This window comes from Oncorhynchus masou, chromosome 15 (genome assembly GCF_036934945.1).
Source record: "Oncorhynchus masou masou isolate Uvic2021 chromosome 15, UVic_Omas_1.1, whole genome shotgun sequence".
NCBI lineage: Eukaryota > Metazoa > Chordata > Actinopteri > Salmoniformes > Salmonidae > Oncorhynchus > Oncorhynchus masou.
Window position 1 is genome coordinate 57,873,948 of NC_088226.1, and position 26,081 is coordinate 57,900,028.

The 26,081-nt window shown below is 42.4% G+C and overlaps 1 protein-coding gene across 5 annotated transcripts in view; it reads left to right on the forward strand.

Annotated features, from left to right (window-relative positions):
• Positions 1 to 26,081, forward strand: part of LOC135556534 (CUGBP Elav-like family member 5) — a 381,570-nt gene that overhangs the window by 322,828 nt on the left and 32,661 nt on the right. For 3 of the 5 annotated variants that reach the window (XM_064989822.1, XM_064989824.1, XM_064989823.1), the window contains exons 6-8: positions 1,703 to 1,876; positions 4,341 to 4,364; positions 10,929 to 11,094. In XM_064989822.1, the coding sequence (XP_064845894.1) occupies positions 1,703 to 1,876; positions 4,341 to 4,364; positions 10,929 to 11,094 (364 nt within the window). The remainder of the gene's footprint in view (positions 1 to 1,702; positions 1,877 to 4,340; positions 4,365 to 10,928; positions 11,095 to 26,081) is intronic. The other 2 variants (XM_064989825.1, XM_064989826.1) reach the window with 1 other exon arrangement.

Sequence of the window (26,081 nt, forward strand, 5' to 3'; positions counted from 1 at the left end):
GCAGACAATTCCTCCTCGTGTCTGCCTAGCATCGCTCCCTGGATCTCGACGGCGGAGTGAAAAGGGTCCGGAGCCGCTGGGTCCATTCTTGGTCTGATTCTTCTGTTATGTACTTGAGTGAAGACCCAAAAGCGGTTTTAACAGAAAACAGAGTTCTTTAATGAAAAAACAGGAATGGCATAAATCCTCTTCCAACGTAGTCAATGGAACAAAAGAACGTTAGTATAATGCAGGATGCACCTGCCAGGCAGACTCCGACAGGATAGGACAAGGTGGAAGCAAACGCGACGACAGCTTGCTTCTGGCATCAAAAACACAAACAAGAATCAGACACTGAAAGTAGCAGGAACAGAGAGAGAAATAGAGACCTAATCAGAGGGGGAAGAGAGAACAGGTGTGAAAGAGTGAATGAGCTAGTTAGGGGAGATGTAGAACAGCTGAAGAATGAGAGACAGAGAAGGTAACCTAAAAAGACCAGCAGAGAGAGACAGAGTGAAGAGAAGACAGGAACAGACATAACAAGACATGACAACGGAAGGAGTGTTGTATGGCATTGAAGCTCGTTTGGAGGTTAGATAGCACAGTGTCCAAGGACGGGCCGGAAGTATATAGAATGGTGTCGTCTGCGTAGAGGTGGATCAGGGAATCGCCCGCAGCAAGAGCAACATCATTGATATATACAGAGAAAAGAGTCGGCCCGAGAATCTCTCCAACTCTCTCATAAGAGAACCCTTTCTGGTTCCAGGGATACATTTTTTTCGTTCCATGTAGAACCCTTTTGGGTTCCATGTAGGACCCTCTGTAGAACCCTCTGTCCTACATGGAACCCAAAATGGTCTTACCTGGAACCAAAAAGGGTTCTTCAAAAGGGTTCTCCTATGGGGACAGCAGAATAACCCTTTTAGGTTCTAGATAGCACCTATTGTTCTAGCGCAGGAAAAAAAAGGAAAATATCCCAATACTGTATATTGGAAAAATAGTGAACAATTTATTTTTTATTAATGCACATAATCTTACTTGGCAAGTAAGTTAAGAACAAATTCTTATTTACAGTGACAGCCTAGAAACAGTCTTGTTCAGGTGCAGAACAACAGACTTTTACTTTGTCAGCTCGGGGATTCAATTAAGCAACCTTTTGGTTACTAGCCCAACGCTCTAACCAATAGGCTTCCTGCCGCCCCATTATGCTTCCTTGCCCTAGGTGACATGTGCATTATGTTAAATATGATGGAGGGTTATGGTTGTATCTGAAAAGAGGACATTAACAATATAAATAAAGAAACTTCATATGACTGTGTGGCCGTACGTATGCATGCAGACCGCAAACAACACGGACATAATATCATCAATAAGACAAATGTTCGGTCATGTAGTATCTGGAAAGCTATAAAACTGTGAGCTTGATGTTCGATGAGAGGAGCCTGCTAATATTGACGTTAACAACAGACCTAATGGCATATGAGCAGCTCATGCTGAACCAATAAACCATCCAATTACATTATCACGCATGACTTGTTTCAAACTTGAGAAGTGAACTCTAGTTCTTTAGTTCATTATCTAAACATACATATAGTAGCCGATAATGACTGACTGTGTGGTATGTCATGTTGATGATAATGAGATTGACATATCAACTGCTGGATAGAGGTCTTGCAGACAGAGGAGGGTTGGTTGGTTAAGTGTGCGGTCCCTCTCTCCTCAGAACGGCTCCGATTCTCTCCCCTCCCAGGGCGCGTCCTCCAGCCTGGTGGTGAAGTTTGCCGACACCGACAAGGAGCGTACCATCCGCCGCATGCAGCAGATGGTGGGCCAGTTTGGCATCTTCAACCCAGCCATCGCCCTGCCATTCAGCACCTACAGTACCTACGCACACGCAGTGAGTTGACTAACACAGCCCATTACCCCTCAACACCCCCCAGGGCAGGGCAGTGAGTTAACTAACACAGCCCATTACCCCTCTTACCCCTCAACACCCCCCAGGGCAGGGCCGTGAGTTAACTAACACAGCCCATTACCCCTCAACACCCCACAGGGCAGGGCAGTGAGTTAACTAACACAGCCCATTACCCCTCTTACCCCTCAACACCCCCCAGGGCAGGGCAGTGAGTTAACTAACACAGCCCATTACCCCTCTTACCCCTCAACACCCCCCAGGGCAGGGCCGTGAGTTAACTAACACAACCCTCAACCCTCCATAACCCTCTTACACCTCAACACCCCCCAGAGCAGGGCCGTGAGTTAACTAACACAGCCCATTACCCCTCTTACCCCTCAACACCCCCCAGAGCAGGGCCGTGAGTTAACTAACACAACCCATTACCCCTCTTACCCCTCAACACCCCCTGGAGCAGGGCCGTGAGTTAACTAACACAGCCCATTACCCCTCTTACCCCTCAACACCCCCCAGGGCAGGGCTGTGAGTTAACTAACACAACCCTCAACCCTCCATACCCCTCTTATCCCCCAACACCCCCCAGGGTGGGGCCGTGTGTTAACTAACACAACACCCAACCCTCCATACCCTTCTTACCCATCAACACCCCCCAGGGCAGGGCCGTGAGTTAACTAACACAACCCATTACCCCTCTTACCCCTCAACACCCCCTGGAGCAGGGCCGTGAGTTAACTAACACAGCCCATTACCCCTCTTACCCATCAACATCCCCCAGGGCAGGGCCGTGAGTTAACTAACACAACCCTCAACCCTACATACCCCTCTTACCCCTCAACACCCCCCAGGGCAGGGCCGTGAATTAACTAACACAGCCCATTACCCCTCTTACCCCTCAACACCCCCCAGAGCAGGGCCGTGAGTTAACTAACACAACCCATTACCCCTCTTACCCCTCTTACCCCTCAACACCCCCTGGAGCAGGGCCGTGAGTTAGGGCAGGATCCTGTGTGGCTCAGTCGGTAGAGCATGGCGCTTGCAACGCCAAGCGTCGTGGGTTCGATTCCCGCTGGGGCCACCCATATGTAAAAGTAGTGGCCCCAGCCGACTTGTAAGTCGCTTTGGACAAAAGCGTCTGCTAAATGGGATATATTATTATTATATTAACTAACACAGCCCATTACCCCTCTTACCCCTCAACACCCCCTAAAGCACGGCCGTGAGTTAACTAACACAACCCATTACCCCTCTTACCCCTCTTACCCCTCAACACCCCCTGGAGCAGGGCCGTGAGTTAACTAACACAGCCCATTACCCCTCTTACCCCTCAACACCCCCTAAAGCACGGCCGTGTGTTAACTAACACAACCCATTACCCCTCTTACCCCTCAACACCCCCTGGAGCAGGGCCGTGAGTTAACTAACACAGCCCATTACCCCTCTTACCCCTCAACACCCCCTAAAGCACAGCCGTGAGTTAACTAACACAACCCCCAACCCTCCATACCCCTCTTATCCCCCAACACCCCCCAGAGCAGGGCCGTGAGTTAACTAACACAACCCATTACCCCTCTTACCCATCAACACCCCCCAGAGCAGGGCCGTGAGTTAACTAACACAACCCTCAACCCTCCATATCCCTCTTACCCCTCAACACCCCCCAGAGCAGGGCCGTGAGTTAACTAACACAACCCCCAAACCTCCATACCCCTCTTATCCCCCAACACCCCCCAGAGCAGGGCCGTGAGTTAACTAACACAACCCATTACCCCTCTTACCCCACAACACCCCCCAGGGCAGGGCACCATCCACACATGGCAGACCCCAGGCTCTTTGATGAGCTCACCTGTCCAGTGCTGCTCCACTCCCACCTCCTCTCCCCAGGGCCCCAGAGCTGCATCAGGGGCCAGAGATGATTCAGAGTATTACATGGGAATCGTATCTCCACGCACACCTCTTTAGCCTGTGTACAGAGCTACTGCCGCTTAAAGGGAAATGGAATTAAGAAAAGGGTTCAGTCCAACACAGATAAAAACCTAAACCCCAGTCACAGCAGACAGAGTATGTATATATTTATAAAATAATGTTCATATCACAGGCATGGGGACCCGTATGAAATGTGTAAATTGACCGTCCCAGAGTAATTGCGAGGCCATCTCTGTGCTCTCTCCAGTAAAACTCCTGCCTTCATTACAATTCATGAAATGCAGCCCATCCCCGGGAAATGTGGAGAAATGCAAATATTTCAGGAGTGGTGGAGGCGGTGGTGGTCTGCTGGGAGAGCATTGTGTCCCGCTCAGGTTGGCCATGACTCTTACTTACTGTGGCAGAGCCCCACGTACCCCATCACACACACACACACACACACATACACACATGCATACACACATAGCTACACACTCTGTCACTAACTCTATGCCACACAACAACATGTGTCTTGTTTTTCCAGGCACTGCTGCAGCATGACAATGAGGTGGGTATATGCAAATCCATTGCTTAAGTTTTGTGAATGATACGTTTCGAGTCATGTTAGATATTTGATCATTATAGTTACATTTATTAGATATTAGTTACAGTCATTATAGTTACATTTATTAGATATTAGTTACAGTCTTTAACTACACTTTAAATGTTTCTTTACTTTTTAATAAACTACTACACCCTCCCAAGAAGAAAACCCACAATTACAGAGAATAACTTTATCTCAGAATATCCTGTATGTATTCCTCCTTTCGTTTGCCAGTGTATATATAGCTAGCAGGGTATGGAATACAGACATCTACAGGGATCCTATATATACACACAGTACAGTAAAATGCAAATTCAAAGAGCTGCTTCACAAATACAGCAGTGGACAGGATTATGGAGCTGAGCTGACAGCCTGTAAATTGGATTTTTAGTCAAACCAGGGAGGGGGGGGGGTTGTGAACACAAATTGGAGGGATACAATACTGACAACATGTGCCAAAAATGAGAAATGTGCCATTTTCAAGATAGACGCAGCACTGTTCTGACAGATGACATCCCATTTGTAATTTCACGAAACATAGGGAGAGAGAAGGAAGATAGTCCTATACCATTCCAAATGGCTGATAATAGTTGTTTTAAAGAAGCAGTGTAAATACACAAAAAAACAAGCTACCCATTTTTCCCTGTCGTCTGTCAATAGACATGGAGCATATTTGTACATGATTTGATTTGAGTCCCTACTTCCTCTCATCTCAATTCATGTGTATATTCTGAAGAACAGCCATTTCAGCTTGCTGAATTTTTCTACAATTTATTTAACCTTTATTTAACTAGGCAAGTCAGTTAGGAACAAATTCTTATTTACAATGACGGCCTACCTCAGCCAAACCCTAACTGGGACGAGGCTGGGCCAATTGTGTACCGCCATATGGGACTCCCAATCACAGCCAGTTGTGATACAGCCCGGAATCAAACCAGGGTCTGTAATGACGCCTCCAGCACTGAGATGCAGTGCTTTAGACCTCTGCGCCACTCGGGAGCCACAACCCTGTGTCAATGTGAGAAGGGAAGGCTTGGAGATGTGCGACACTAGAGGCACAAAATCACCCACACAGATGTATTAGGTTGAATGTGCGAAAAATGTATGACTTGAGAAAGGAGTTGTTTTAACAATGTGCAAATGGTAAAGTTATGTGTGGGCAGATGTAGGAGGCACATGAGTGTAATACTCACATTGACAAACATCGCCCCCTGTTGGAACTAGTCAGAATATATATTTATATATATAGCAGATGCTTTTCAACTCAACCAAACCTAACAGATCAGGAAATGATCAACTATAAAAAACTAAATGTAAATTGAGAATGTGTTTTACAAAACATCCATAATAGAGAGGACTTACAACTAATATTGAACTGATTTGCCTGTACTCTCGTCTAATCAACACCACCAGTCAGTTCATTGCACAAGCAGGAACTATGCACAGCCAATAACTAGGAGGATGTTTTATATGATGCCTAATTAAAGGTCCCAAACATAATACAAGAGAGAAAACATTTATTTAGGTAAGGCAACTGTACGGATCTTGAAATTTAATTAAAAAACCAACACACACACACACATACACACGCACACACGCACACACACACACAGCAAAGTGCAGCAGGGATTAAACAAACCCTATTAAACCCCACTAAGGAGATACATGATGGTAACAAATGAAGCCATTAAGCTCAGTCCAGGAAGTTGCAGTGGACTCCATTGTCTTCAGATTTTCTCTGCTAGAGTGCACACCAGTCTGCAGTTTCAGGCAATCTGCAGGTCCAAGACCTCAACAACCGGGGTTTTCTCTTTTGCTTGCTCCCCCCCCCCCCCCCCACACACACTTCTTCCTAGCTCCCCCATTCTCTCCTCCTTCTCAGTACCTTTGCAGGACTGGCTGGAAGGGTCACATGGGACAGTGCTGAGAGTTAGCGAGTCACAGAGCAGTGCTATAGAGATAATTGCCATGTGATAAAGAGGTGATTGCCTGCTGGCGCCAGGGGAGAATAAAACCATCAGGTTGCAACAAAATAGCAGATGCCTGACACTAACTGGATGCTGTAGCAACGGGCAACTTTTTCCCTGCTTCTTTTCTTCTTCTCGTGATGATGAAGACTTGGTTCAATTGTATTTAGCTCTTTGTCTGCCACAGACATTTTGCTATCTACTGCCGAGGATAAATATACCATCTGAATGTGGATGAACGTTGTAGAAAAAGAAAATTACTCTAAATATCTCTGTCAACACTTCCAGTTGGTTGACCAAATTACTCTGAATATCTCTGTCAACACTTCCAGTTGGTTGACCAAATTACTCTGAATATCTCTGTCAACACTTCCAGTTGGTTGTGACCAAATTACTCTGAATATATCTGTCAACACTTCCAGTTGGTTGTGACCAAATTACTCTGAATATCTCTGTCAACACTTCCAGTTGGTTGACCAAATTACTCTGAATATATCTGTCAACACTTCCAGTTGGTTGTGACCAAATTCCTCTGAATATCTCTGTCAACACTTCTAGTTGGTGGACCAAGGCTTTTTATCAGCGCCAGTTTGTATCTCCCACTCTCATTCCAACATAATTACAGGCCTGAGCTTCCAACTTTCTGCATTGTAATTCTGAAAAAACATCACTGAATGCCAAGGTGCTATGCATGACAGTCTGGCAGCTGACATGAAGGACTGCATTATCTATACAATGCATGTAAAGTAAGGGCTATACGGATTTCAAGCTCATTAAAGTAAGCCCAAGTCCCAAGAGCCTATTGAAAGGAGGCAGAAGAGCCTGAGAGGGGGACAAAAGCCAGTGACTGGTGTGACATATACAGGGGCCAATGAGATCAGAGGCCCTCTACCCCAAACCTACAACCCTAGTCTGATCTTAATGAGGGCATAAACACCATCCCTGTCCTTCAGCAAGCACAGCTGTCACATTGACTTCCTCTCATTGTTTGTTTACTTTGGTTTAGATGTCCTTTTCTGAACCCCTAAAATCGCAATTTATCTTATTCAGAGCAGAATGGATGATCCCCATTTGTCACGTTGATACAATTATGCAAATGACAAAAGGAGTTAATAGATAGCGCTGGTAAGGCATGTGGCTAATGGATGAGGTGCCAGCGGGACAGCCGCTTTGTGGCGGGACAGCCACTTTCAGGTTACCTGACAGGGGCATTGAGGGAAAATAATTGGCTTTTCCTATCCAGGGACTCCACGCAAATACAGGGAGAGTGGCATCTTCTGCCTCAGCCGCACAATATGGTCATTAGCATCAGAGCTAGCTATAGTGGCGGAGTGATTTCTGCTTAGCTGAGTCAGACTCGGGGGGGGGGGGGGGTCCACTTTTTCAACCGGACGGAGGGAGCTGTGGGTTATTAAACAGGAATAAGGAGCAATGGGATAGTCCCACCATGCTCATGTTTTTTCTCCAAATACTGTAGCTGCCTCCCTGAACATGACGTACAGGCCCCACACAATAGCATTGATTTCCCAGATAAACCCTCTAGTCCAGAGGTTGCAAACACCATTGTACAGTGATGGATTTTCTCTGGAATTAGGCCCTCTGCACTGCAGAGAGAAAACTAAGCAGAAATACTAGGTATGTGTGTGGGGGTATATTCTAGGCAGTATTGGATAGAGAATGGGTTTAGCTGTGTGTGTGTTAAGTCGTAGAGGGTGTCAGCCCAGTTCTTTAACAGTGTGTCCAGTATAAATGGACTGCCATTACAGGTCGCTGCTAATGACACGCCAGTGGCACCGCAGCAAATTAAAAAGAGCTCAACAAGCGCAGCCACTGAGAGATGTCACTGCCCCTCCACTTTACCCTACACAACCAGAGAGGGACACTCACAGAGAGGTTTGACAAAGGAAGATAAATGCAATTCAATTCAATTCTCCCGAGAGACAGGAATAATATGAACATGTCAATCCGTTGATCTAAATGAGCCCAACAGACAGCTATTGAACCATTCCTTCAGCTGCTGACAGCCCACTCACTGTGAGGATAGACAGATTCACTAAACATCGCTTTACAGACTTTTATCCCCTTCCCATTATTTTATTCCCTTTCTTTTATTCCCGCTCTACTTTCTGTTCACTTTCATGCACTATCCATCCATCAACTCCCATCTATCTATCCCTCCCTCTATTCTAACCTTCCTATGCTCAACTCTCTCTCTCTCTCTCTCTCTCTCTCTGTCTCTCTCTCTTTCTCTCTCTCTCTCTCTCTCTCTCTCTCTCTCTCTCTCTGTCTCTCTCTCTGTCTCTCTCTCTCTCCCTCTCTCTCTCTGTCTCTCTCTCTGTCTCTCTCTCTTTCTCTCTCTCTCTCTCAATTCAATTTAAATTCAATTCAAAGGGGGTTTTGCCATGGGAAATATATGTTTACATTGCCAAAGCAAGTAAAATTGATAATAAACAAAAGTGAAATAAACAATAAAAACATTACAGTAAACATTACAGTCAGAAAAGTTCCAAAATAATAACATTTCAAATGTAATATTATGTATACAGTGTTGTAATGATGTGCAAATAGTTAATGTACGAAAGGTGAAACAAATAAACATAAATATGGGTTGTATTTACAATCTCTCTCTCTCTCTCTGTCTCTCTCTCTGTCTCTCTCTCTCTGTCTCTCTCTCTCTCTCAATTCAATTCAATTCAAGGGGCTTTATTGGCATGGGTAACATGTGTTAACATTGCCAAAGCAAGTAAGGTAGATAATATATAAAGTTAAATAAACAATAAAAATTAACAGTAGACATCACACATACAGAAGTTTCAAAACAATAAAGACATTACAAATGTCATATTATATATATATACAGTGTTTTTACAATGTACAAAAGGTAAAGGACACAAGATAAAATAAATAAGCATAGATATGGGTTGTATTTACAATGGTGCGTGTTCTTCACTGGTTGCCCTTTTCTCGTGGCAACAAATCTTGCTGCTCTGATGGCACACTGTGGAATTTCACCCAGTAGATATGGGAGTTTTTCAAAATTGGATTTGTTTTCGATCTGTGTAATCTGAGGGAAATATGTCTCTCTAATATGGTCATACATTGGGCAGGAGGTTAGAAAGTGCAGCTCAGTTTCCACCTCATTTTGTGGGCAGTGAGCACATAGCCTGTCTTCTCTTGAGAGCCATGTCTGCCTACGGCGGCCTTTCTCAATAGCAAGGCTATGCTCGCTGAGTCTGTACATAGTCAAAGCTTTCCTTAATTTTGGGTCAGTCACAGTGGTCAGGTATTCTGCCGCTGTGTACTCTCTGTGTAGGGCCAAATAGCATTCTAGTTTGCTCTGTTTTTTTGTTAATTCTTTCCAATGTGTCAAGTAATTATCTTTTTGTTTTCTCATGATTTGGTTGGGTCTAATTGTGCTGCTGTCATGGGGCTCTGTAGGGTGTGTTTGTGAACAGAGCCCCAGGACCAGCTTGCTTAGGGGACTCTTCTCCAGGTTCATCTCTCTGTAGGTGATGGCTTTGTTGTGGAAGGTTTGGGAATCGCTTCCTTTTAGGTGGTTATAGAATTTAACAGCTCTTTTCTGGATTTTGATAATTAGTGGGTATCGGCCTAATTCTGCTCTGCATGCATTATTTGGTGTTCTACGTTGTACACCAAGGTTATTTTTGCAGAATTCTGCGTGCAGCGTCTCAATTTGGTGTTTGTCCCATTTTGTGAAGTCTTGGTTGGTGAGCGGACCCCAGACCTCACAACCATAAAGGGCAATGGGCTCTATGACTGATTCAAGTATTTTTAGCCAAATCCTAATTGGTATGTTGAAATTTATGTTCCTTTTGATGGCATAGAATGCCCTTCTTGCCTTGTCTCTCTCTCTCTCTGTCTCTCTCTCTCTCTGTCTCTCTCTCTCTCTCTCTCTCTCTCTCTCTCTCTCTCTCTGTCTCTCTCTCTCTCTCCCTCTCTCTCTGTCTCTCTCTCTCTCTCTCTCTCTCTCTCTCTCTCTCTCTGTCTCTCTCTCTCTCTCTCTCTCTCTCTCTCTCTCTCCATCTTTCTCCATCCTTTCCTCTCTATCTTTTCTCTCTCTCGCTTTATTCAAATGATCTCTCTCACCACCCATCCCTCATTTCCTTTTCTTTCTCTGTTCTCCCACCATCCATACTAATATGTCTCTATTCTCCCACCATCCATACTAATCTGTCTCTGTTCTCCCACCATCCATTCATCTTTCTCTGTTCTCCCACCATCCATACTAATCTTTCTCTGTTCTCCCACCATCCATACTAATCTTTCTCTGTACTCCCACCATCCATACTAATATGTCTCTGTTCTCCCACCATCCATACTAATCTTTCTCTGTTCTCCCACCATCCATACTAATCTTTCTCTGTTCTCCCACCATCTATACTAATCTTTCTCTGTACTCCCACCATCCATACTAATATGTTTCTGTTCCCCCACCATCCATACTAATCTTTCTCTGTACTCCCACCATCCATTCATCTTTCTCTGTTCTCCCATCATCCATACTAATCTCACTCCCTATCTCTCCCTCCTGTTCCCCCAGCTCATGCAGCAACAGGCAGCCATCATGGCAGCGAGCCACGGGGGCTACCTGACTCCCAGCGTGGCCTTCCCCGCCACCCAGATTCACCAGATGGGGGCGCTCAACATCAATGGTCTCCCACACAACTCCATGACCCCAGTGTCGGCTGAATTTCATCAGGCGCTGGGTGAGCAATGTGTTTCATTCCCTTTGTGTGAGTGTTTGTGTGAGTGTGGGGAGAGGGAACTCAGACTGCAGCAAGGCCAAGAGAAAAAAGTAGATTTAGATCCTGTCTACTACTGATAATCCCAAATTATTCAGATGGAGAAAAATTTAATCGGATGTGATTTGCATATTTATGTGTATGCAGATATATTTTGGTGTGGTAAATCGAATCGGGAGCATAATAGACTTGTTACAGGTACAGGTACAGACACTAATTTCCCATCCGTCACTGGTTGAATCAATGTTGTTTCCACATCATTTCAATGAAATTACATTGAACCAACGTGGAAGAAATGTTGAATTGACGTCTGTGCCCAGTGGGGATCTGCATGCAATTCCCTCTGTTTTCGATTACAAACGGCCCCATCACTCTATACAGACACATTACAGAGGACTTTGAGATAGCTACTGAATAACATTTCCTTATTCAGCAAAACTTTGTTTTTGTCAACCTGAGGAACCCACAAGATCTTCTTTCACAAAGCATGCATCCAAATGAATAATACACAAGTCTTTGTTGTGTTTATTTGTATTTTTTCCCGACATTGCAGTATTGTGACTTTGGTAACTGTATAACTGAATAACTGTATATCAATGAGGGAATCAACAGTTAAGATGGTGCATCAGTCTGACATGACACATTTTAAAGCACCTTTACTTTCTACTGTGAAAATCAATATCACAGAATGGATTCTGTCAGTGACCATCTCTCTCTCTCTCTCTCTCTCTCTCTCTCGCACGCTCTTTTTCTCTCTCGCTCACTCTCTCTCTCTCTCACTCTCTTTTTTTTCTAACTCTGTCTCTTTCTCTCTCTCGCTCTCTCTCCCGCTCTCTTTCTCTTATTTTCTTTCTTTCTTTCTCTATCTCTCTCACTCACCTTATCTCTCTCCCTTCCTCCCTCTCTCTCATTTTCACTTTCTCTCTCTCTCTACCTCTCTCCCTTTCTCTCTCCCTCTCTTGCTCTATCTCTCTCTCTCATTTTCTCTCTCTTTCTCTATTTTGCTCTCTCTCTCTCTCTCTCTCTCTCTTACTCTCCCTCTCCCTCTCTCTTTCTATATTTTTCTCTCTTTATCTCTCTCTTACTCTCTCTCTCCCTCTCATTTTATTTGTCTCTCTCTCTACCTCTCTTTCTTTCTTTCTTTCTTTCTCTCTCTCTCTCTCTCTCTTTCTCTCTCTCTCTCTCTCTCTCTCTCTCTCTCTCTGATTTGGTTTAATGCATGCATGTATGATGGAACATGCCAATATACACATGCTGTTTACTGTATATGTATATGCACTCATTTGCAAAGTTAAGTTTTTGGAGGAGGCTGGAGAGTGGCTATTTGTCAAATATTTACAGTGACATTTTTAGTGCAATGTGGGCACTTTTTTACACATGGATAATCAATCCAAGAAAGTGATTAAAAGTGTAGCTGAGAGGCTTCTTCTCTGTTGATAATACAGGACAGAATTACACTGCATTGTGTGTGTTGTGTTTGACTTCAGTATAATACCACTGCGATGAAAGACCAAGAGACGGGACCACCGCATGTACTTTATATGCACGTATTGTATGGACTATGTGTGCAGTAAATACATCATACCGATTTGAAATATACAAAAGTGCATAGTCAATGCCAGGACATATAGAAATATATTATTTCATATAAATGTAAACTTTTCAAAGAGCCTCATGATATTGCATCACCTTGTACGAGAGAGCAATTCTGTATGATATTCATAACCCAAACAGGCCTTTATGGGGGGAGGGGGGAGAGCTTTGTGCAAGGAGCTTAATGAATGGGCCTGTGGTATTGAAAAGAGCTCACCATGGTGTGTGTTCTGGAACCCTGGTGTGTGTTCTGGAACCCTGGTGTGTGTTCTGGAACCCTGGTGTGTGTTCTGGAACCCTGGTGTGTGTTCTAGAATTGGACACGCTTCAGTGTAAACTACAGTCTGCTGATGACCTTATTATTGAATCCAATGCATTATTAATCCCAGCAAGAACGCATGGCTTTTCTTGAAATAAATACAATAAATATGAAATACATGTTTATTTAATTAATGAATTCATTCATTGGCGTTTGTGCTGGTTGGCAGCAGACTGGTGTATGTATGCAGCAGCAAACTGGTGTATGTATGCAGCAGCAGACTGGTGTATGTATGCAGCAGCAAACTGGTGTATGTATGCAGCAGCAGACGGGTGTATGTATGCAGCAGCCTCCCCTTTCACATGTCAACCAGCCCATGACTTATTTAGAGTTCATTGAAGGAACACGTGACATTACTGGCAAGGCTATCTGTTTAAGGGGGCTGAGAGTTTTTACAGCCATTCAGAGACTTTGGGACTAATGCTCTAAATAAGTGGAATAATTCATTGTAATGTCAAAGACATCCTTTCATATTCTTTAGTGATGCTGGCCCTCTGGGAGTGGTTTAAATGTATGCATCAAGTTGGTCTCATGGACTCTCAATGTCTTGATTCCATGCATTGCCACTATACTTAGATATGTCCCACAATTCAACTGTGCCAAATATGCGGCCTAGACATCAACTATAAAAAAGTGTGAGCCTCTCTCTTGATAACTTAAGCCTAAATCTCTCTTTAAGAACTGGAGATGTGCATAACATATCAGTGACTGATGACAGGTGCCTCACTAAATCCCACAATGCAGTGCCTGCATTTCCATAGACCACAAACAGTGCCGTAAAGATTACCATTCAAAGCCTGCCTGATCTTGAGGTAAACGTGGATCATTATCCTCTTTTGTAATGATCTGAATCACCTCTGCGCCCACCTACCTATCATTGTGCCATAAAAACACAACAACATCAATAAAGCTTGTGTAGGACAGCCAAAAAAGTTTAGAGAGCCTCAAAGGTTAAAACCTTTTACTGCTGTGGGCTAAATCAGTGTCACACAAAGTGATTATTGGTAGTCTTAAACAAATCTACTTTGAAATAAAAGTATACACCTCACACACATGGTTATGGGCTTTAAAAAATAAAACACCTGTACCATTTGTATTTGTATTTATTATGGAGGCAGCAGCTACTCTTCCTGGGGTGCAGCAAAATTAAGGAAGTTTATACAATTTTAAAAACATACATTCACACACTCCACCACTACCACATATATACAGTACAAAATCTGTGTATGTGTGTGTATAGTGCGTATGCTATCTTGTGTGTGTGTGTATGCATGTATCTGTGCCTATGTTTGTGTTGCTTCACAGTCCTCACTGTTCCAGGTGTTTTTTATCTGTTTTTTAAATTGTACTGCTTGCATCAGTTACTTCATGTGGAATAGAGTTCCATGTAGTCATGGCTCTATGTAGTACTGTGTGCCTTCCATCGTCTGTTCTGGACATGGGGACTGTGAAGAGACCTCTGGTGGCATGTCTTGTGGGGTATGCATGTGTGTCCGAGCTGTGTGTCAGTAGTTCAAACAGGCAGCTCGGTGCATTCAACATGTCAATACCTCTCATAAATACAAGCAGTGATGAAGTCAATCTCTCCTCCACTTTGAGCAAGGAGAGATTGACATACATATTATTAATATTAGCTCTCTGTGTGCATCCAAGGGCCATCCGTGTTGTTCTGTTCTGAACCAATTGCAATTCTCCTAAGTAATTTTTTTGTGGCACCTGACCAGATGACAAAACAATCGTCCAGGTGCAACAAAACTAGGGCCTGTAGGACCTGCCTTGTTGACAGTGCTATCAAGAAGGTAGAGCAGCACCTCATCATAGACATACTTTTCCCCATCTTAGCTACTGTTGTATCAATATGTTTTGACCATGACAGTTTACAATCCAGCATAACTCCCAGCAGTTTAGTCACCTCAACTTGCTCAATTTCCACATTATTTATTACAAGATTTTGTTGAGGTTTAGGGTTTAGTGAATGATTTGTACCAAATACAATGCTTTTAGTTTTAGAAATATTTAGGACTAACTAATTCCTGCCACCCACTCTGAAATTAACTGCAACTATTTGTTAAGTGTTGCAGTCATTTCAGTTGCTGTAGTAGCTGACATGTATAGTGTTGAGCCAGTGGCATGTCATTAGTAAATATTGAAAAACATAATGGGCCTAGACAGCTACCCTGGGGAATTCCTGATTCTACCTGGATTATGTTGGAAAGTCTTCCATTAAAGAACACCTTCTGTGTTCTGTTAGACAGGTAACTCTTCATCCACGATATGGCAGGGTGTGTAAAGCCATAACACAAGTTTTGCCAGCAGCAGACTATGATCGATAATGTCAAAGGCCGCACTCAAGTGTAACAAAACAGCCGCCACAATTTATTTATCATCAATTTCTCTCTGCCAATCATCAGTCATTTGTGTAAGTGCTGTGCTTTTTGAATATCCATCTCTATAAGCATACTGAAAGTTTGTTGTCAATTTGTTTACTGTAAAATAGTATTGTATCTGGTCAAACCCCATTTTTTCCAGAGGTTTACTAAGGGTTGGTAACAGGCTGATTGGTCAGCTATTTATGCCAGTAAAGGGGGCTTTACTATTCTTAGGTAGCAGAATGACTTTTGCTTCCCTCCAAGTCTGAGGGCACACACTTTCTAGTCTTAAATTGAAGATGTGGCAAATAGGAGTGGCAATATCGTCCGCTATTATCCTCAGTTATTTTCCATCCAAGTTGTCAGACCCCGGTGGCTTGTCATTGTTGATAGACAACAATATTTTTTCCCCTCTTCCACAGTAACTTTACGGAATTTAAAATTACAAATCTTGTCTTTCATAATTTGGTCAGATATACAGTGGGGCAAAAAAGTATTTAGTCAGCCACCAATTTAGTCAGCCACCAACTTAAAAAAGATTTGAGAGGACTGTAATTTTTATCATAGGTACACTTCAACTATGACGGACAAAATGAGAAAAAAAATCCAGAAAATCACATTGTAGGATTTTTTCTGAATTTATTTGCAAATTATGGTGGAAAATAAGTAGTTGGTCACCTACAAACAAGCAAGATTTCTGGGTCTCACAGACCTGTAACTTCTTCTTTAAGAGGCTCCTCTGTCCTCCACTCGTTACCTGTATTAATGGCACCTGTTTGAACTTGTCCACAACCTCAAACAGTCACACTCCAAACTCCACTATGGCCAAGACCAGAGAGCTGTCAAAGGACACCAGAAACAAAATTGTAGACCTGCACCAGGCTGGGAAGACTGAATCTGCAATAGGTAAGCAGCTTGGTTTGAAGAAATCAACTGTGGGAGCAATTATTAGGAAATGGAAGACATACAAGACCACTGATAATCTCCCTCGATCTGGGGCTCCACGCAAGATCTCACCCCGTGGGGTCAAAATCATCACAAGAACGGTGAGCAAAAATCCCAGAACCGCACGGGGGGACCTAGTGAATGACCTGCAGAGAGCTGGGACCAAAGTAACAAAGCCTACCATCAGTAACACACTACGCCGCCAGGGACTCAAATCCTGCAGTGCCAGACGTGTCCCCCTGCTTAAGCCAGTACATGTCCAGGCACGTCTGAAGTTTGCTAGAGAGCATTTGGATGATCCACAAGAAGATTGGGAGAATGTCATATGGTCAGATGAAACCAAAATATAACTTTTTGGTAAAAACTCAACTCGTCGTGTTTGGAGGACAAAGAATGCTGAGGAGTTGCATCCAAAGAACACCATACCTACTGTGAAGCATGGGGGTGGAAACATCATGCTTTGGGGCTGTTTTCTGCAAAGGGACCAGGACGACTGATCCGTGTAAAGGAAAGAATGAATGGGGCCATGTATCGTGAGATTTTGAGTGAAAACCTCCTTCCATCAGCAAGGACATTGAAGATGAAACGTGGCTGGGTCTTTCAGCATGACAATGATCCCAAATACACCGCCCGGGCAATGAAGGAGTGGCTTCAAAAGAAGCATTTCAAGGTCCTGGAGTGGCCTAGCCAGTCTCCAGATCTCAGCCTCATAGAACATCTTTGGAGAGAGTTGAAAGTCTGTGTTGCCCAGCAACAGCCCCAAAACATCACCGCTCTAGAGGAGATCTGCATGGAGGAATGGGCCAAAATACCAGCAACCGTGTGTGAAAACCTTGTGAAGACTTACAGAAAACGGTTGACCTCTGTCATTGCCAACAAAGAGTATATAACAAAGTATTGAGATAAACTTTTGTTATTGACCAAATACTTATTTTCCACCATAATCTTCAAATAAATTCATTAAAAATCCTACAATGTGATTTTCTGGATTTTTTTTCTCGTTTTGTCTGTCATAGTTGAAGTGTACCTTTGATGAAAATTACAGGCCTCTCATCTTTTTAAGTGGGAGAACTTGCACAATTTGTGGCTGACTAAATAATTTTTTGCCCCACTGTACTTGGATGTATAGTGACATTTGTTTCTGTATTTATTGCTGGCATGTTATGCATAAGTTTGCTAGTCTTGCCAATGAAAAAAAAACATTAATATCAGTTGGTTTTGTGATGAATGGACCATCTGTTTTATTGAATGATGGAGCTGAGATTGCCTTTTTTCACAGAAATTAATTTAAGGTGCTCCAAAGCTTTTTACTATCATTCTTTATTTCATTTATCTTGGTTTCATAGTGTAGTTTCTTCTTATTTTTATTCAATTTGGTCACGTGATCTCTCAATTTGCAATAAGTTTGCCAATCGGTTGAGCAGCCAGACTTATTTGCCATTCATTTTGCCTCATCCCTCTCATCCCTCTCAACCATGCAACCATGCAATTGTTCAATTCCTCATCAATCCACAGGGATTTTATAAAAAATTACAGTCATTTTCTTAACGGGTGCATAAGCTATTTCAGTTTCTGTTTGCTCCTCATTACACACCACGACCAACAGATATTCTTTACATCAATAACATAGGAATAACTACAAAACTTATTGTATGACCTCTTATACACTATGTTAGGCCCGGCCTTTGGAACTTTGGTTTTCCTATATATGACTACTATATTGTGATCACTACATCCGATGGATCTGGATACTGCTTTCAAGCAAATTTCTGCAGCATTAGCGAAGATGTGATCAATACATGTTGATGATTTCATTCCTGTGCTGTTTGTAACTACCCTGGTAGGTTGACTGATAACCTGAACAAGGTTGCAGGCACTGGTTACAGTTTGAAGCTTTTCCTTGAGTGGGCAGCTTGATGAAAGCCAGTCAATATTTAAATATAAAAATATATATATACCTCTCTGTTGATATCACATACTTTATCAACCATTTCACACTTGTTATCCAGATACTGACTGTTAGCATTTGGTGGTCTATATATGTCAGATTTAGACTTTATATATAATACCGTTCAAAGGTTTGGGGTCACGTAGAAATGTCCTTGTTTTCCATGAAAACATACATGAAATGAGTTGTAGTAGGAAACATAGTCATGACGTTGACAAGGTTATAAATAATGATTTTTAATTGAAATAGTGTCCTTCAAACTTTGCTTTCGTCAAAGCATCCTCCATTTGCAGCAATTACAGCCTTTGTCAGACCTTTGGCATTCTAGTTCTCAATTTGTTGAGTTAATCTGAAGAGATTTCATCCCATGCTTCCTGAAGCACCTCCCACAAGTTGGATTGACTTAATAGGCACTTCTTATGTACCTTACGGTCAAGCTGCTCCATCGGGTTGAGATCCGGTGACTGTGTTGGCAACTCCATTATAGACAGAATACCAGCTGACTGCTTCTTCCCTATAAATAGTTATTGCATTGTTTGGAGCTGTGCTTTGGGTCATTGTCCTGTTGTAGGAGGAAATTGTCTCCAATTAAGCACCGTCCACAGGGTATGTCGTTGCAAAATGGAGTGATAGCCTTCCTTCTTCAAGATCCTTTTTACCCTGTACAAATCTCCCACTTTACCACCACCAAAGCACCCCAAGAACATCACATTGCCTCCACCATGCTTGACAGATGGCGTCAAGCAATCCTCCAGCATTTTTTTCATTTTTTTCTGTCTCACGAATGTTATTGTTTGTGATCAGAACACCTCAAACTTAGATTAGTCTGACCATAACACTTTTTTTACAGTGTTCCTATGTCCAGTGTCTGTGTTCTTAATCTTAATCTTTTCTTTTTATTGGCCAGTCTGAGATGTGGGTTTTTCTTTGCAACTCTGCAACTCAACTCTGTTGACATTGAGACTGGTGTTTCACAGGTATTATTTAGCTGCCAGTTGAGGTCTTGTGAGGCGTCTGTTTCTCAAACTAGACACTCTAATGTACTTATCCTCTTGCTCAGCTGTGCACCAGGGCCTCCCACTCCTCTTTCTATTCTGGTTAGAGCCAGTTTGCACTGTTCTGTGAAGGGAGTAGTACACAGCATTGTATGAGATCTTCAGTTTCTTGGCAATTTCTTGCATGGAATAGCCTTCATTTCCCAAGAATAGACTGATGAGTTTCAGAAGAAAGGTCTTTGTTTTTGTCCATTTTGAGCCCGTAATCGAACCCACAAATGCTGGTGCTCCAGATACTCAACTAGTCTAAAGAAGGCTAGTTTTATTGCTTCTTTTATCAGAACAACAATTTTCAGCTGTGCTAACATAATTGCAAAATGATTTTCTAATGATCAATTAGCCTTTTAAAATGATAAACTTGGATTAGCTAACACAACATGCCATTGGAACACAGGAGTAATGGTTGCTGATAATGGGCCTCTGTACGCCTATGTAGATATTCCATAAAGAATATGCCGTTTCCAGCTTCAATTGTCATTTACAACATTAATAATGTCTACACTGTATTTCTGATCAGTTTGATGTTATTTTAATGGACAAAAATGAGCTTTTCTTTCAACACAATGACATTTCTAAGTGACCCAAACTTTTGAACGGTAGTGTACATCACAGAAGAATGAAATGTAAGCAAAACTGTTTGACATAGAAACACCAGATTTTTGTTTTATGTTATTTTATATAATCTTTATTAATTATGAAAATATGAAAAAAATGAATAACATTCCACTCATGAGGCCAAAGAGGGTGCTTTTGGTCATTGACTGCAGGAAAGGGCTACGGAGAGTTCTCTGAAAACAATGAAACATCCATTTGATCAACAGATGTAAAGCATTTAAGCTTGATGGCGCATAAGCAGCCGGCCAGATGGTTGACTTGATTAGAGCATGTGTCCTTACAATGATACATGATGATGCTTATTGAAAATAATGTTCAGCAGGTGCACTTCCTGAGCTACAAAAGAAATCAAAATGAAACGGTAAAGAAACATGTTCCCGATCCCCTGGGATAGATAGGAGGAGGGGTGTGAAAGGAAAATGGCAGTCGAGAGTGCTTTGTTAGGTCAATCACATGAGCAGGAAGTGTATAATCAAAGTCACATAATGTTATGTTCCAGAGCGCTGCACTACATGGGCTGAATGCATATGTTCCATGTAGGGCCCTGCCTAACCACACTCCCATTCAATTCAGCCCTGACTGTGTCATTGATGAAAGTGGGTTTAGACTGGGGTCCAAAACATGATGCAGGACGATTCCACAGAGTGATTAATGCTACAGCTGAAGCTAATGAGCTGTTTGACATAGTGTTTGTGACCACCTGAAGGGCTCCGTGCAGAACTACACCTCAGTGGGAAAGCCAGCCTGGCTGCCTGACTGGGCTGCCTGCCTACCTGTCTGACTGACTGGGCTGCCTGCCTGACTGGGCTGCCTGCCTGCCTGCCTGGGCTCAGGGCTGCCTTACCTTGAGTTGCTGTGTGTCACATTATCCATGGGATTCCAGCTCAGACAGAATCCCCCCTTTGGCACAAGCCTCATTTGTTCTCCCAGGGTTGCTGCATACAGACCACGACACTGAATCACATTTTATAAAATATCTACCATATAAAAACTCACCATCACCATCATCTAAAATAGAGCTCCCTTTTTTAGGCTGGACTTCATCATATTACAATGGATAGGATTGTAATGTTCAGTAGCAACATTTTGTAGATTTCTTGCTAACTTAATCTATACCAAAACAGTTTTACCTTCACATTTGAACAACTACAATATATACGATTATATAGTTTTTAAAATCAACTAAATGAAAACATCAGTTATGAATGCTTATTTCTTGCTTCACTGAGAGACTGTCCTTGTGTACATAATGACTGTGGTCCTCTCCAATATGGGTCCAGTGCTCCTTGTCGATTTGATTGTTTAATTAGCATAATAAATACTTATTTTGCATATGGCTGGCCTCTTTCTCAGTGCAATCATAATAGGGTGTAAATCCACAATTTTCCCAAAGAATAGACTGCAATAATGCAAATGTAATTACGCTTTCATAGCATAAAACTACTATGTAGTAGACTCCCTTCATGGCCTAATAACTGTAGAAAGCTGACAGATAAGACAGAGTTGTATAATATAAGCAATCTCTTGACCCATAGCATCCTATTACCCATTCTGGAGTACAAAACAACATGTCATTATTTTGGGCCGATGCATTCAGTAAACAGGCATATGTATATTCACATGCTTGTGTGTGCTTTGCAAACACACTATGAATATGATTTTCACAATGCACGCTGGAGTATAAAATGAAATGTTTTGTTATGTATGGCACCATATGGAGAACAATCTTTGTCATGCTCAAGCTATAAATACATTTACTGAGGCCTGCTCCTAATATTTTAGCAGTATATGAGGTATATAAGGAATATGAGGCTAAATGAAATCATGTTCTCAGTATGTTCTTCACAATCCCACCTGTCCATAGCGACGTACTTGTTGTATACCAAAGGTTTTGAGCAGTTTCACCCCCCAGAGATATACACTGAGTGTACAAAACATTCGGAACACCTTCATAATATTGAGTTTTACCCCCCCTCCCCTCCACACACCCCTTTTGCCCTCAGAACAGCAACAATTTGTTAGGGTATGGACTCTACAGGTGTCGAAAGCGTTCCACAAGGATGCTGGCCCATGTTGACTCGTCAGCTGTCAGAGCAGCTTACCGATCGCTGCAACTGTACACAGCCCATCTGTAAATAGCCCATCCAACCAACTACCTACCTCATCCCCATATTTGTTTTTGTTTTTCTGTTCTTTTTCACACCAGTATTTCTATTTGCATATCTTCATCTGCACATATATAACTACAGCGTAAATTGATAAATTGTAATTACTTTGCCACTATTGGCCTATTTATTGCCTTACCTCCTTACTTCATTTTCACACACTGTATACAGATTTTTCTATTGTACAATACTGTACAATATTTTGTCCCATGTGTAACTCTGTGTTGTTTTTGTTGCACTGCTTTGCTTTATCTTGGCCAGGTCACAGTTGTAAATGAGAACTTGTTCTCAGCTGGCCTACCTGGTTAAATAAAGGTGAAATAATTTTTTTTAAATAAAAAAAAGGCTTTCCACAGTTGTGTCAAGTTGGCTGGAAATCCTTTGGGTGGTGGACCATTCTTGATACACAGCAGTGTTGCAGTTCTTGACATGGACCGGTGCACCTGGCACCTACTACCATACCCTGTTCAAATGCTCTTAACTCTTTTGTCTAGCCCATTCACCCTCTGAATGGCACACATGCACAATCCATTGTCTCAAGGCTTAGAAATGATTATTGAACCTTTCTCCTTGCCTTCATCTACACTGATTGAAGTGGGTAACAGGTGACATCGATAAGGGATCATTTCACCTGGATTCACCTGGTCAGTCTATGTCATTGAAAGATGTTTTGTACACTCAGTGTATTGGTGACAATATAAGTGTCAATCGGTGTCAATATATTGGTGTCAATAGAGGTGTTATCTCTCCCAGATATATATATATATATATATATATATATATATATATATATATATATATATATATATATATATATATATATATATATATATATATATATATATATATATATTGGTGTAAATGAAAGACCCAAAATATTGTCAAAGACTCCAGCCACCCAAGTCACAGACTGTTCTCTCTGCTGCCGCACGGCAAGCGGTGCCGGTGCACCAAGTCTGGAACCAAGAGGACCCAGAACATCTTCTACCAATGAGCCATAATACTGCTAAATCGTTATTTAAATAGTTAGTCCTGATAGCTACAGTATTTGGTTATCTGCAAAGTGAGGGGGCAGGCGAGCCTAGTGTTTAGAGTGTTGGACTGGTAACCGAAAGGTTGCAAGTTCAAATCCCCGAGCTGACAAGGTACAAATCTGTCATTCTGCCCCTGAACAGGCAGTTAACCCAGTGTTCCTAGGCCATCATTGAAAATAAGAATTGGTTCTTAACTGACTTGCCTAGTAAAATAAAGGTAAAATAAAAAAAAATAAAAAAATTGACCCATTTTGCACTAACTTTTTTGACTCATTACATACGTTGCTGCTACTGTTCACTATGTCACTTTATCCCTAGTTATATGTACATATCTACCTCAATTACCTCGTACCCCTGCACAGTGACTCAGTACTGGTCCTCCAGACAAGTTATTGTTACTCATTGTGTATCTATTATTACTTTTAATATTACGTTTTACTTTTGTATTATTTCTCTATTTTCTTTCTCTCTGCATTGTTGGCAAGGGACCTTTAAGTAAGCATTTCACTGTTAATCTACACCTGTAGAAGCATGTGACGAATTAACTTTGATTTAAGCTGAGTAGTGTTAATTATTTAAAGCTATTTATTTCTCTATTTATATCTGTACTCTCTCACATTACATATGGTGGACATGGCTCCCTGCTGCTGTCTCTCCTCCATGATACACTGGGCTCTCTCTGGCCCCAAGGTCCACCAGTGCCGCCCAACCAGCACAATCTCCCAACCTGTGACTTCTATAATCTCCTTTCTCTGAGCTCTTATCCCACACTGCATCTGCCTGCTGACCCTGAGGCACACGGTGGCCGCCACCCACTGCTAAGCCTTGGAAAATGAATTTGCCTGATGATGGAGAGGCTGCATTATGGCGCTGTACAGTAGAGTGTGTGTGGTCTGGCTGTCTGAGCCCTCAGAACGGGGAGCAGCAGTCTCCTGGGGCCCCGCCAGAGAATGGGCCAGAGCTGCCGTCTAATTCATCACAGGTCGGCAGAAAACAAGCAATCGCAGGGAGCTTAAACAAAGAAATGGTGCAAAAGACACAAAAGCTCTCGCCGGGACCCAGGCAATTCCCCTGGTCACAGCGGTTGGCTGCATGAGTGTCAGGTTAAAGAAGGATTTTTGAGACAATGAAGTGTGTGTGTGTGCCATTCAGAGAGTGAATGGGCAAGACAAATGATTTAACTGCCTTTGAACGAGGTATGGTAGTGGGTGCCAGGCGCACCAATTTGAGTGTATCAAGAACTGCAACATGCTGGGTTTTTCACACTCAAAAGTTTCCCATGTGTATCAAGAATGGTCCACCACCCAAAGGACATCTTGCCAACTTGACACAACTGTGGGAAGCATTGGATTCAACATGGGCCAGCATCCATGTGGAACGTTTTCAACACCTGTCGAGTCCATACCCTGACCAAATGAGGCTATTCTGAGGGCAAAGGGGGTGAGAGGTGAGGGGATTTCAATGCAATATTGGGAAGGTTTTCTTAATGTTTTGCACACTCAGTGCATATCTGTGAGCGAGAAAAGGTGTGAAACTGCTCAAAAACATTGATATATGTACTTTCAATTGCACTAGTGGGATTATGAAGAATATACTGAGAACACAATTAATTTAGCCTCAAATTACTTTTGTTTTTACTTTACTTCTTTACTTCTCTATGGGAGATCTTTGCTTCGCTATAGAGGTTATTTACTTCTCTACAGAGGTTCTTTCTCTACAGAGGCTCTTTCTCTACAGAGGCTCTTTCTCTACAGAGGCTCTTTCTCGACAGAGGCTCTTTACTTCTCTACAGAGGCTCTTTACTTCTCTATAGTGGCTCTTTACTTCTCTATAGTGGCTCTTTACTTCACTATAGTGGCTCTTCTCTATAGAGACTCTTTACTCCTCTATAGAGGCTCTTTGCTTCTCTATAGAGGCTCTTTACTTCTCTAGAGTGGCTCTTTACTTCTCTATAGTGGTTCTTTACTTCTCTACAGGGGCACTTTGTTCTCTATAGAGGCTCTTTGCGTCTCTTCAGATGCTCTTTGCTTCTCTTCAGACGCTCTTTACTTCTCTGTAGAGGCTCTACTTCTCTATAGTGGCCCTTTACTTCTCTATAGTGGTTCTTTACTTCTCTACAGAGGCTCTTTGCTTCTCTATAGAGGCTCTTTGCTTCTCTTCAGATGCTCTTTTCTTCTCTTCAGATGCTCTTTACTTCTCTGTAGAGGCTCTGTACTTCTCTATAGAGGCTCTACTTCTCTGTAGAGGCTATTTGCTTCTTTACAGAGGCTCTTTGCTTCTCTACAGAGGCTCTTTACTTCTCTGTAGAGGCTCTGTACTTCTCTATAGAGGTTATTTGCTTCTCTACAGAGGCTCTTTGCTTCTCTATAGAGGCTCTTTGCTTCTCTGTAGAGTCTCTTTACTTCTCTGTAGAGGCTCTGTACTTCTCTATAGAGGCTCTTTGCTTTTCTATACAGAGGCTCTTTACTTCTCTGTAGAGGCTCTTTACTTCTCTACATAGGCTCTTTGCTTCTCTATACAGAAGCTCTTTACCTCTCTATAGTGGCTCTTTGCTTCTCTATAGTGGCTCTTTACTTCTCTATAGAGGCTCTTTACTTCTCTATAGTGGCTCTTTACTTCTCTATAGTGGCTCTTTACTTCTCTATAGTGGCTCTTTACTTCTCTATAGAGGCGCTTTACTTCTCTATAGAGGCTCTTTACTTCTCTATAGAGGCTCTTTGCTTCTCTATACAGAGGCTCTTTACCTCTCTGTAGAGGCTCTACGTCTCTATAGAGGCTCTTTACTTCTCTATATAAGGTATTTAGTTCTCTATAGTGGTTCTTTACTTCTCTATAGAGATTCTTTGCTTCTCTACAGAGGCTCTTTACTTCTCTGTAGAGGCTCTGTACTTCTCTACAGAGGCTCTTT